We start from the raw sequence: 14152 nt of genomic DNA on the forward strand, positions 1-14152 counted from the left end.
TTTTATTTTAGTTTTTTAAAAGAGTTAAAAAACAGTTTTCCAATAGTCACAAATCATGGCTTTTCAAAATAGGTTTTTGAAAAAACCAATAAATCAATAAGCATTTTTCAAACTAAATTCCAAACATGCTCTGAATATAATAGAAGACAACCCTTTGGTAAGCAATTTGAATAGCTACATGAAAATATCAAAGTAGATGATCGAGTCTTTGATAACACTATATCACGAGTAAAATGCAAGTCAATCTCAAAAATGGTTCTTTTGAAGCACCATGTTGATCATAACTGTGTAGCGTCAACATTGTCACACCATTAGTTGATGGCCCTGAGATAAGTATAACTCATAAACCTCAAATAAGCTTGAAAAGCTCAACAATGTTGTGGGCAAAAAAAAATGATACAATGCCTCCATACTAGATTGAGCAACCGCATGTTGTTCATTGTACCTCCAACATGTGGCATTTTTTACCAAGAAATAAATAATATCTAATGATGGATCGATGATTAACGATATAACTTGTCGAATGAGCATCAACGTCACTAGTAAGATTCAAACCAGATAATTAGTGTATATTCACGCCGTGTAAAGGGTTCCCCAAAGATACCAAAAATGCTTCAAATACGAATTTATACTAACAGTATATGCAATCTCGAGACAAGTCTAGACCATGTACTAAAGGATATTAGCAATGTTACAGTATAAGAAAAGATCATCCATCGGTACCATGGTTCTATAAGAGCCAGCATCTTGAACCAAGGCCAGTGTATAGTAATACCAAGACTTAACGCATAGTACCCTACTCGTTGAGTACAAACTTAGAACTTAACCATCCGATAAAATGTGCTAAAATTTTGAAGTAGGGTTGTCAATTTATGACACGGAACTGTTAGCACGACACGACATGACACGAGTTTTAACAGGTTTAGGTTTGAGCTTAACAAGTTTCTTGTCTTAAACAGGTTGAGATGTTTAAGACATGTTTAAATTCATTGCTTAACAGGTTAAAGACTTGTTAAAATGTTCGTAACATGCGATGAATTTTAATTTAAATAAATATACACTCTTAAAGTCTTAAACCTAAAGTCATACTTATATATGATATTTCCTTCATTTAAGATGAAGCCGACATTCTATTTTTAATGAATGTTATTATTTGTTTCTATGGGTTTTTTGTCTTAAGTATGTTATGGATTTGTGTTCTTTTTTTTTGTTTCACATATGTTATAGATTATGTATAAATTAAGACTCTCGTTTTAAAATTTTTTGTTTCATTACACATGTATCATTCCTTGTGTCTTTTAACAGGTTAACTCGTTACTAAACAGATCCGTGTTCGTGTTTGGAAAAATGACATGTTTAGTTATCATGTCGTGTTCGTGTTTGGTACCACAGGCCATCGTGTCTAACCATGTCGTGTATTATCGTGTCGTGTCCGACATGTTATGCCAACCCTAGTTTGAAGTAACTCTCAAAAGGGAGTTATATCGGTTTGTTAAATCTTAAATCACTAAACCCTAAAATCACAAACTTTTGTGTGTGAAAGATATATATAGCACCGTGATAGGGAAAACGAGAGCTTTTGGACTTTGCAAGTAAAAAAGCAGAACTCCTCTTGAAGTATTTATATAAAGAGTTCATAAAACCATCACCAAAGAATCACTTTTTAAAACAACTTCATTACACCTATGTAATAAAGATTCAATATACATGTGACAAATAAACAAAACCCACATGCTAAAATCAATCAAACAATTCTACGAATTTGGTGTTTGTGAAGGAATAACAGAGTACAAACCTCTTTATATTCGACCCTTGTTAATGGCAGTTTCGAAGTGAATTTTATGGATGAAATAATAATAATAATAATAATAATAATAATAATAGAAACGAGGAAAAAGATGGATTCTACCGGGTAATATTTTTTCAAAAATTTTACGAGGCCTAAAATCCTAAATTAAGCAGTCTAAACAAGAACAAAAAACCGTTACAACAAGGAATCGAGCCCGGGTTCTCACAAAAAAGTGGCAAAGTGTTTACAACTAGACCATAATTTCACTTTCCATGTAGGTTCACTCATTATTTATATGTATATTCACTCACATAGTTTTTATATCCGACAAAGCCAACGTAAAGGGAGGTTTAGAAGAGCGACAGACCCAAGCCCGTAATTGCTAAAAAAAATTATATAGACTTTTGTTTTGAAACTTTCTGAATCCATCACAATCGAAGTTTTATATAATTTACTATAAAACGATTACAATAAAGTGGCAGGCAAACGGGCAACAAGCTGCGCCGCAACCCCCTTTTGAACAGCAAAGCCAATCCTGCTAAAAACGAAGCTTTGGGACCTAGAAGCTGAAGAGGTTCCGTGTACGACGCGCTGAACCCTACTCAAAAATTTCACAGCCTCTGGAGCCAGAAAACCAAATGTATCAAAGGCAAATGGTAGAAAGAAATGTTGATTATCTAAACAAGCTTTCTCGTGTTTAATAACTTTGCCCGATTCAGCCTTCAACGCAGCCTGACCCACAACAAACCCACGGTCCCTGAGCCCAACAAGAGGAGACACTCCTGTAAGATCCACACAGGCGTGTTTCCCCCCTGCCCACCCGAACACAAGAATATCAGCTGGTCGTAAAGTAGACCTCCCTTCAATAGGATCCGTGAGAAAGTTAACAGGGGCCTCCTTTTTAGCAGAAATCCCTGCCCGTTTAAGAACATCACACAGAACATCCCTAACCAGATCATGTCTGTATTTAAAGCCAGGCAATTCTTTGCAATGCACCGCATGGTCACCAAAAGAATCCAAACAGACCTTGCGACAAATTGGGCAAGGTTCATCCGTTGGAAACATAGGGATCATTAACCGGTACTTAAGGATAGCCCGATACTCCAAACCCGACATACGTTGGCCTAATCCTTCAATGGGGATGGCCGTTAGAAAATCCTGAGCCCGAGGAGCCCGAAGGCATTCAAACACCGCCTTTTGGCGAGGGGATAGATCAAACTTCACTCTTAAACTCTTGACGATTCCACTAAATAAGGCACTCGCCACAACATGTTGGGCTTTAGGGGGGGCGGTGTCCTTATTAGAGAACCCGCTAAGATCAAAATCTGGAAGTGAAGTACGTAAACGAAAATAAACAAAATGGCTCCTTTATGCAATGAAAGAGTACCTAATGAAATCAAAGGTCTTGGGTTCAATTTTTAATGGGTTATATTTTTTATGGTGTTACATATTTTTTAGAAAAAACCTTTCTTTGTGCTTCATATAAGCTATTTTAGTAACTTATTGTTATTTTAATTTTTCTGCTTTTTGGTCCGTATTATGATTTGATAATGCAATCAAATTGGTAATTAAACTTATCAAATTATTTATCGCATAATTAAAAACGTGACTTCATAAACTCTTTTTTTGCTCATCCCCAACCCCAAAATTTTGATAACCGTTTTAAATAAAACCTGAAACTCAACGTGGCCTCATAAACCACACCTGTGTAAAGTAAATCCACCCTTGAATTCAAAACCCTCACAATGATGAAGCTGCATCTATCCTTCAAGTTCGTCAAATTTGCTTCTTTTTTGCTCGCTTACCCATTATCTAGATGTAGCTCGGTTGGTGTTTATACGTGTAAAAAACACTTAACAAATTAACATTTCTATATATATATATATACAAACATATGAATACAAATTGTTAATCAATTCCCTTTTGTATATGCCATACAGACACAACAACAACCTCAATAATAATAATTTGACTACTACAATAAAAGATGAAAAATATTGATTACATCTAAACAAAAGGTAAAGGGTAACAAACTTGCCGCTACCCCTTTTGAATTGGAAAACCAAAATAATAATAATAATAAAAAGGAAAACCTTGTCAAGTGTTGCAGGTTTTGGACGGTTTTGTCAGTCAACGTGGGAAACAAGTTTTGGGAGTACGTACTGAGATCAGATCAGATTGAGTTATTGGTCAAGCAGAAATCTATTTGAATTGATCCATTATTATTAGTATTTTAATAGCATATATATCTAGGTTTAACCTTTAATAGTACGTTTATTTGTTTTTCATGGGGATCAAATGTTTACGTCTCTTAAATATGTTATTACATGTTAGAACGGTTTCCATCATAAAATCAAATGTTGCTATAATAATCGAACTGGCCATTTTACCAATCCGATGATCAGACCCGACTCATGGAAAGGTTTAACTATAAATATGCTGTAAATGTTGTTAAATATATAAAAATTCTGAGCACGTGTTATTTGTCTCACTTGTTAGACTTTTCAAATGGCTCAAGTGTTTGAAGTATTAGCATGTAAGATGCAAAGTATGATTTATTGATCCCTGTTTTGATATTATACCTGTCACTTGAATAATTTCACACCTTTTCAGTATGTCATTCTTTTTATCTCCATTCTTTTAGCATGTTTTAGTTGTCGAATACTTAAAAAGTTTATGACCACCAAACATATGTATATACACATAGATTTGAGATAATAAACAACAGCACACACATATCTATGTTTTTTTACACATATGTGAATTTGTTATTACATAAAGTTTTATACATGTGTAAACAAACTTGTGCTTTATATATGTAATAAAAAAATTTATATATAAAATATGATAAAAACAATTTTAATAAAATGTTTTTATGTGTTGGTGGTAGTGGTGCAGCAGGTGATGGTGGTTAAATGGGGTGGTGGCGGCAACGGTGATATTGGCTAGGTGTTGGTGTCGAGAAAGTAAGGTGAAAAAGGGAATAAAATGAAAAAGAAAAGTGAGAATGAATGATTTTGATGTGTTTAAAGGAAATGAGATTCCTTGAATCGTTGATTCCATTCAACTGAACAACCAAACACCTTTTTAGTTCTCTCTTAAGGTCCATTCCATTCTGCATGTCATTCATGCGTACCCGAATGCTACCTAGTATGTAGCGAAAACCTTTACGAAATCATGTAGCCAAATTTGTTAGAAAATCATTCGAAGCGAAGTTCCATAGCCAAATACTATGCTTGGCAAAATGGGTGGGTCAGGCCGAATAACGAGTCCAAACATGTTATAAGCCAAATGTTTTCGATTTAAAACACGTCATTGAAAATAAGCCCATTAATTTTGGTTAGGGTCAGAGTGTGTTAAAAGCAAAATGAATTCTAAGTTACAATGGTTAGTTTTAAAAAATATCAACTTTCGTTCATGTAAAAAAAGGTTTTGACCAAAATTACCTCCGGTTGAGATGGTGACGGTGGTGACAATGAATGAAAGAATAAAGGAACGGTAACTAAGTAAAACTTATTATTAATCAAATGGCTTTTTTGTTCTAGTGGTGTTAGGAAGTTGGACAAGCCTTTTTCTTTTTTAAGGATTGTGGGTCTCATTCTGTGGTCTTCATAATAATAATGGCACCATTTATTTAGGAGTATATTATAGATTTTATGAGTATAATAAGTAAAAACTCAGTAATAGAAACGATAGAGAATATAATAATTTTCTCTAAATAGCCTACGCGAGGGAGTCGAGGCATTTTCCTATGAAATCTTGCTTAGACTGGCCCAAGTTTTTGTGAAGTCCAAATAAACCACAATGGCCCATTTCACGATACAAGATAATACATTAATACAAGAAAAAAAATTAAGAGCTTACTTGGGTACGAAAAACATTTACTTACAAACACTTGAAGTTTATTATTTTTTTTATGGCGGTAATATATTCATAAAGAAAACTAGCAATTGACTAGTCACCAACAAAATACAAGAAAAAGATTAAGAGCTTACAAGTTTAATACATTAAAATTACACCATATACTTCAATTGACTACAACTTTTATGATATTGTAGTCACCCATAAGAAACATAGAACTTTTGTCTTCTTCACGATATTGTTTGGTTTTGTGTCGACTCCATTGAAAATATTGTTGTTTCTTATTTTCATGTACTTCATAACGTAACCTTAATTATTACATGAATTGACCTCTTTTGCAATTTCTCTCAGGCAAGATGACTGGGAAAACTATAACACCGAAATTGAAAAAGTAAAAAAGGATGGGAGTTTACACCAACTTACTACGTTTTGCAAGCCATGTTCGCCTTCGAGCATTTTATTAATTACAAGTGTTCCATGGCCTCTTGACACTCCAAGCAAAACTTTTTAATTAAAAACATTAAAATACAAAGAAATTCCATATCCATTTTAAGGGATGAAAATGAAACTCAAATCTGACGGGAAAACCCGAACCTAATGGAAAACACGAAAGCTGAAACATTTGGGCCGGGTAATACCCGTCCCATCAGGGTATGAGACATGTTTGAGATTACTTTTGAAATTATTCACAAGTTTGGGATGAGTATGAGATTCGTAATATGCCCGATTATAAGATAACATAGCCCCATTTACCCGGGTAAACCAGCATATAATGTACATTAAAGTTTATTATTTATTTTTTGATGGATTTTTTATTTTTTTAATAGAATTGGATGCATCATATGAAACTAGGAGTATTTTTATAAAAATCATTGTTTTTAATTGATTAGTTAATGACAACATTTTATGGTAAACATTTTTCTAATTGATTAATAGTTACTTACCCGATGTAATTCACTAATTATAAATTGTCAAACCAGATAGATACTCGACTGGTTTTCGATCGGGAATACACAATGGGTATACACGAAACCTGTGGGTTTGCTCGATACCCAACGGGTAATTATTTGACAAATACCCAAAGAGTTTTGATGGGTTTGGTTTAATATACTTAGCGAGTATGAGTTTGAAAATGCCTAAATGTGTCATAAATCCGACTCATTATCTTGAGATGATCATAAGATCCTCATTGACTTTTTAGTAAAGCAACGGCTTTTTTGGTCAACACTGACTTTTTGTGAATGCTGACTTTTTTATTTCTTCGGTAGCAATAACTTTCTCTTTCCAACAAACAACTACATATGCCATAAGTCCTTCAAATGAATTTTAGTTTTATGTATATGCATGACAATTTTATATATTTTCTGTACGTAGTCATGTTCTTTTCCTACTTTAAAAGACTACTGAAATCTAGCTTTTTTTTTTTACACACAACTATAAAGTCTATAATATATAATAATTGAGGTAAATCTAATAACATAATTAGTGAATTTTGTTTTTTTATGAAAAGAACCGTTGTGAAAAGGAATAATGCTCATCCCAAGGCTTCTTGATATCAAAACGAAGTGGGCACTCTCTTAGGTTTCTAGTAACATTGCTACTTTGTCATTTTGCTTGAGCTATTCTTTTAAAAGAAGTTGATATAATGTAAATAAAATGGAAATTATTACAAAAATTCCACGAATGTTAGTTTTTAACATTATCTATGGAAATTAAAATGAAATATATACCAAATTTAAAGGTTTTTCTTTACAGATAACTAATGGAAAAGGCATCGGGATGTCAATCCTTTCGATGTTCATGTTCCTTCCCAATTATTTAACTCCAACGATCATGCATTCGCCTTAGTTATTAACTCTCGAAAACCTCTACTCCCATTTCCTCCCTGTTTTGGACTCGCAGACCATATTTGAGGTACCAATTGAACTAATTTAAGCTTTAAACAATACATGCATCTTATATAGGTACATTTTTCTAATATTTTGAAAGTGGTTTGTAAACTCTAATTTGTGGTAGGTAACATGGAGTTAAAAGAAGGTGAAAAACGTATTCCCTGATGTGTCGTGTGTGTGTCCAACTCACACTCACAGCTTAATGAAATGCAAGAATATTTCCGTCTAGTACACTAGACAAATGAAACCCAGGGCCGGCCCATAGGGGTGGCGGTGTGGTCGACGGCCACAGGCCCGACATCCCGGTAAGCCCAAATTTTTTTATTTTTTTTAAATATGTTTATTTTAATTAAAAACAATATGTATATTTAGTGTTTAAACCTAATTACATGATCACTAGTTTGGTCTAGTGGCAAAGGGGTATTACTCTCAACCAAAATGTTATGGGTTCAAGTCTCATTTAAGACATGTTTAATCCTATTTCCATACAAAAAATTTTACACAACCCAAATTATAATAAAGTAAACCTATATATAAATTTAATTATTTAAACCAACAAAATACTCATTTTGACTTAAGGCCCAGAAAAATTTTTGCCTTCAGCCCAAAATTTTTTTTGCTTTCTCGGAGCCGGGCCTGATGAAACGGATGCAATAAGAGATCAATAAACTAAAATGCTACAAAAACAAATGTGGGTGTCAAGGAGAGATCGATGAAGATGAAGATGGATTTTAGTACTTATGATACTTTATTTAAATTATGATATTTGACAGTTTTGAAATTTTATAATCAGTGATCAATTGACATTTTTGTTATTATAATTATACAATATAAATCTTTTGAAAAATAAATAAAACATACACATGTCAATATATGACATGTCATTATAGGTCAATCAAATTTCATATTAAATCATTTTATACTTGAACAGGTTTCTTAACAACGACATTAAGTCGCTATAAAATGTAAAATTATATTTGTTAAATCTTTTTCTTTAATTAAAAAGATTTCATGGGAACCCTTTTTGCGACGACATATCATCTCTAGAGGTTGAGATATTATTTTTCTAAATCTTATTTTTATAAGAAAATGGTTGCAATGGTGATCCTATAACGACGACATATCATCGCTATATGGGTAACCTATAGCGACAAGGTATCCATATCCTATTATTATGTTCCCTGATTGCTTAAACTTTCCATCAACTGTCGTCGTTGAAAGTTGTCTCTTTCAGTCAAATATATGTTTCAATTCTTATGGTATGTGCTTATTATGCGCTTAACGTTGTAAAGATAACATCTCTATAGTTTCATAGTAATCGATATATAACCTAATTCTAGGTCGTGGTGTGCGCAGTTCTTCCCATGGATCTTTAGTTGTCTTGATGCATGCATGATCACTTTGTTTATTGGCATCATAACAACACAACCGAGGTTAGTAGATGCGTTACAATATACTCCACGATCTTCCACACCCTCGGCAACATTAAGGTTGGTGCATAACCTTATCTCTATGAGTCTTCAATAGTATAGAAAATTTCCACAAATTCTCAATGAGCCTACTATGATAATCAACGAAAACTAAGAAGCCGTGAGCTTCAGTTAGCGTCTGTGAAGTTTCCCATTTTGTTTTCTCGATCTGGCAAAGCCTACATGGATCCCCACTTCTTTAGTTTCGAATGTTTAATATGTCTAAATAGTAATCATGAAATCGTACAATGTTATTATTCAAACATGTTATCTATTCAAACAGAGCGTTTTAAAGTTGTATTTTTAATGAGATATTTGTATTATGCATTTTCATAAAGTGTGTTTAATATTATCTATTCAAATAATTTGTAATAACTAATAAGTGATAAATAGCTGAAAATCAAAATTAAGTAGTACCAACAAAAAAAGAATTATGCATTTTCCTCTATTGAAAACATAGCACGTGTTTGACCTATTGGATTTCTGCTTTACCGCGAGATAAAAAAAGAAACAGAAAAAGAAAAGGAAAATAGAAAAGCTTGTTCAATATTCCAACTAAATTTAAATTAAAAAAACTCAAAATACATAAAAGATAGATTGATACTTGAAGTCTTCTTTGTCATCTATATAAGTAGATGAGATTGCCATATCATTATCTCATACTAGAGAAGAAATTGAGGAAGCTACTAAACAGATCTAAAGTGATCTACCAAGGTAATCTGATCTCTTTTAAATATGTTCATAAAAGTTATTCTGGATTAATAGGGTGCAATTTGCTTGAAAATAATATCATCAAATCATTGTTTTTTTTAACTATTGCATATCCTAATTCTATGTTCAATAGGTCAAATATTTTACTCTTTAACCTTGACTTTGGAGCAAGATCTGAAATTTTCACTCCAGAAATTCAAATCTTTTGGTTCTAGTGTAGTCTGTAGACTGCTTATATTAGTTAGTAAAAAAAATAATAAACTTTATTAACATGGTTGTTAGAAGCAACTGACTAGACTTACATAATTACCAGCATTTTCAGCTTTTGATTTTGCTTTCTCTAGAAAAGAGGTTCTTACATAAACACCTGGCCTGAAACACATGCTACTCGATTTAGAATATTAATGAGATTCTAGACAAAGTTTATAGATACTTTGAACTTCAATGATTTATGTCTGAAACCTGAATAAGATATTTTGTTCATTAAGAGTAGTATTTGCATCGAAATAGAAGACAAACTTGCAACAACCTTTGCCGCTGACCCTTTTTGAATATCTTTTGTTTGTTGCAGCTAGGCCACTAATCACTTCCCTACGTACGCATTCTTAGTTGATCAAGCAAAGCAACACACACTTGTAATGGATATCCCATTCGGAACATGGTTGCCCGAGTCGGTAAGAATATCTTCCATACATCTATATTTAGAAATAGCATTGGTTGATATAATTACTGACTGTTTTCTTGTTTTAAGTTGTTTGATGATTAATTTTAACATGTCAATGGTAGGATATTGACGAACTTCGTGAGTTCATAAACCAACATCAACAAACACGCCCTTATAGCGAGTTTCTAGATTCATCTTCTTCACCAAACTTAAATGGCTACCAGAATTTGGTCACAAGAGACCAGTCCATCAATGCAGCCACCATTGGAAAACAAGACAGTTATATGGCAACCACATCTAGTTTATTTGGTCCTGTTGGAGGGTCTTCATCAAGCACTTTCACTTTATCTTTTGGAGACTTTAACTCATCATCAACTATAAACCAAAGTCAACTCTATGGAGGATGCACTTTGGAATACCATGATGCGATGAAACGTAAAGAGGAGATCAATCTAAACGAACTTCTCGGATCCATAGAGCTCCCTAAAAGAGTTTCCAGCACAAGAAGGAACCATAGACAAGCCAAAGAGCATATCATGGCTGAAAGGAAGAGAAGAGAGAAGCTGACGCAGCGCTTCATTTCTTTGGCTGCTCTCCTACCTGAAACTAAAAAGGTAAAGACATACCATTACACTTACAATTCTCAAAACAGTAACATTAAAAAATTAAGTTCCATGTTCAATATGTCATTTGAAAGTCTTAATTAGTAACACTTATATTATCATTTATCATTCATTATCATTAGCGTCTTGCTAACATGAGCATCTCCAATGCTACCATTTTGTTGGCGTCCGGATGAGGTGGAATTGGGGCGGACTAGGAAGGCTGAAACTTAACCATTGCAGACGTGAAGTCCATGGACCAAGCAAATGAGAATGGGGACCCACTCTCTCACATAGACATATATATATTATATCTGTATATTTAAAACTTTATTAATTTTTAATGAGTTTACGGAGGTTTGATATTGTGCAAGAAAATAAGGGTTTTTGAGAAATGTCTTAAATATGTGGAGCTGGTATGACAGTTTATGAACATCTAACGACGGATATGCTCTAAGCTCTATTTAATCCAATAAGTAGACATGTGGTTCATAAAACAAATGTTAGTAGGTCTTGAAATTTTTGCCACCCACCTTGAGACAAGTATAAGCTACAGTCTCAAGATATATAGGGCATATTTTATGTAGTGTCGTTAATGTAATTAAGTTGTTTTTTTTGTTTTTTTTAAAAAACATTTCTGCAGCTATTTTATATAATTTACTATAAAACGATTACAATAAAGTGGCAGGCAAACGGGCAACAAGCTGCGCCGCAACCCCCTATTGATTAACATCAAAATGAGAATCAATCAATTAATTATGCATGGATGTATAGTTCATATATCATGTATGCTAAGGATTTCTAGTCACAGCATAATAATAATCAATAGAACTAGAGTGTTATGGTCGTGTGGTCTAAAAACTGACCATTTCTATTAAGCTGTTTTTGTAGATGGACAAAGCCACCGTGCTGGAAGACGCAAGTAAACACATTAAACATCTTCAAAACCGAGTGAAGGAGCTCGAAGAAACATTAATCAGCGAGAAAAATATCATCCACGAATCAACTACTTCGGTTAGCAAATCCAAGTCTCATGGTGGCCATGAACTAGAGGAGTCTTCTTTCGATGAGACAAACACTTTTCCTTGTAATGCTGCTTCTAATCATGGTATTAAAGTAAGAAAATTAGGAAGTAATGTACTAGTAAGAATTTACTGCGAAGTAAATTCGCCTCTTGCATTGAAAGCCCTCAACCAATTGGAGAGACTTCACTTAACTGTCATGTGTAATAGCATTCTTCCGATTTCTGGTACCGCTGCTCTGGTAACCATTATAGCTCAGGTATGTTGGTTGATAGCCGATAGTCGATCACTCGATTGCAAGTAAATATGTTCATCAAAAATTATACTTTATGATGCACATGTAGTTTTCAATCAATTGCTTTCTAGTTACATTTTTTTGGCTAAACGTTTGTGCAACTTTTTTCATTATTTTTCGTAGATGAGTGAAGAGTTTGTCATGACAGCCAAGGATCTTGTAAAGTGCTTGCAACTATCTCTTTCAAATTTTTGATGACCTGTAGCTGATTTCATGATTGAATAGTGAAGTAGTACAAGTTCATAACCTTCTTTTTCTATCCGTACTAAGATGTTCTAGTTCTGATGTAGTTATTTCTTCAATAGTGGGCTATCTTTTTCGTTCTAGCTAATCTTTTTAAGCATATGACCAGAACTTTGTAGGTTGACATCTCAACTTTAATTGAATTTCCGTATAACTCTTGTCTTCTAGCAAATTGTTTTCGTGTCTTCTCTAAAGCTATATTGCAAATGGAATAGAACTATATATGAATACATCTAGAATCAATTAGACTAAGTGCAATGAAGTGCCGAGAAGAGTAATAGTTAACATGTTAATAAAAAAAACGCATAATAGTTTAACTAGTAACACCACAATACAAGTGATGAATTTGATTGGTTGGAAACATACATCTTTGGCCCCGCATTTCTTGCCCTTGCGCCCGTTGACCGCATAGTGCCCAAGGTTTTTTACTTTTGACGCCCTAAACAAATGGATGTGAAATGGTCTAATTGATGAAATGTGTGAAGTGATAGGGGCGCGATGTCATTACACATAGCCTTATGTTAAACCTTTTAAGTACAAATAAATACCAAAAAAATCGACGTAAGATATTGCTTAATGCTTTTTTGATACGCTTACTTTCATATATTGAAGATCATAAAAAAACCAAAATAAACTAATATACGTTATTGCATAGTAGTATGAATGCAGATTGTAACTTCCACCCATCTTTGAAAGACCTGCTAAGTTGTTCAAGTGCATGTTGCTAGACGTGTTTCTCCTATTTTTCCATGTCACATTCTAGATATTGTTTTACCATACTTGGATCTTTCATCTTCCTAGTATTAACAATAAACAAGATATTATTTGTTTCTTCTTTGTCCATCGACAAATACATTGGCCGGATCTTCATCTAGGGTGTTAAAACTTTGAGTTAAGTATCGTTATCAGGTTCACTTAGATTCCAAAAAGTTTTTTTTCTCTAGTCAAATAGGTATATTTCAGTTGCAATTTTACTCAACTCATTAACTCCAATAAGTAATTATGTTAAATAATTGGGAATTTTGGTCTTTCAGGATAGATACAACCATTAATTCAATAATACTTACGTATAAAAATAATATATATATATATATATATGTGTGTATGTGTAAATTATATCTATAACATTTATGATTCACCTAGACTTTTCTGTTATTCAGATTTGTTATTTATTATTTTTATTTGTGCTTTTGAATTAATGGTGCATTTCACAACAAAAGACCAAAATGCTCTTTTACTTGGTATAATTAGTTAGTGGAGTTAATTCGTTGGACTAAACGTGATACCAAAAAAAACTAATGGATTGTAACAGATAAAAAAATTAGAGTAAAAGATTCATGAAATCTGAGCAAACCTTATGGATTAAATCGATACTTTAACATTATTACTTTCTTTTGTACCACTTTACAAAAGTGGCCAACATAGTATTAATTCCTTAGCAACTCACGACTAAACAACAATAAAAAAATGAAAAAGAAAAAAAAATGGTAACAAATGAAGAGGTTGTTAACGTAGGTATGTTTCATGATATGCATAACATTTATTAGAAAATAATAGGTAAGGCCAACAAACTGAAATTAACAAAAGGAAACATTATTACAGTA

At 33.1% G+C, this 14152-nt stretch overlaps 1 protein-coding gene across 2 annotated transcripts; it reads left to right on the forward strand.

The window, feature by feature from the left end:
* The first annotated feature begins 9656 nt into the window (after positions 1 to 9656).
* Positions 9657 to 12736, forward strand: LOC143570553 (transcription factor bHLH18-like). 2 transcript variants are annotated; one of them, XM_077056178.1, is made up of 5 exons: positions 9657 to 9725; positions 10298 to 10396; positions 10509 to 11000; positions 11880 to 12269; positions 12429 to 12736. In XM_077056178.1, the coding sequence occupies exons 2-5, from the start codon at positions 10361 to 10363 to the stop codon at positions 12498 to 12500; spliced, it is 990 nt and encodes a 329-aa protein (XP_076912293.1). In that variant the 5' UTR covers positions 9657 to 9725; positions 10298 to 10360; the 3' UTR covers positions 12501 to 12736. The 2 variants fall into 2 exon arrangements, with proteins under 2 accessions (XP_076912293.1, XP_076912292.1); XM_077056177.1 differs by having other exon boundaries at positions 9670 to 9725; positions 10294 to 10396.
* The last annotated feature ends 1416 nt before the right edge of the window (positions 12737 to 14152 follow it).

The sequence above is a fragment of the Bidens hawaiensis genome, unplaced genomic scaffold, assembly GCF_021521415.1.
Source record: "Bidens hawaiensis isolate Kalapana, Puna unplaced genomic scaffold, B.hawaiensis_p1.1 tig00025007_1, whole genome shotgun sequence".
Classification (NCBI taxonomy): Eukaryota; Viridiplantae; Streptophyta; class Magnoliopsida; order Asterales; family Asteraceae; genus Bidens; species Bidens hawaiensis.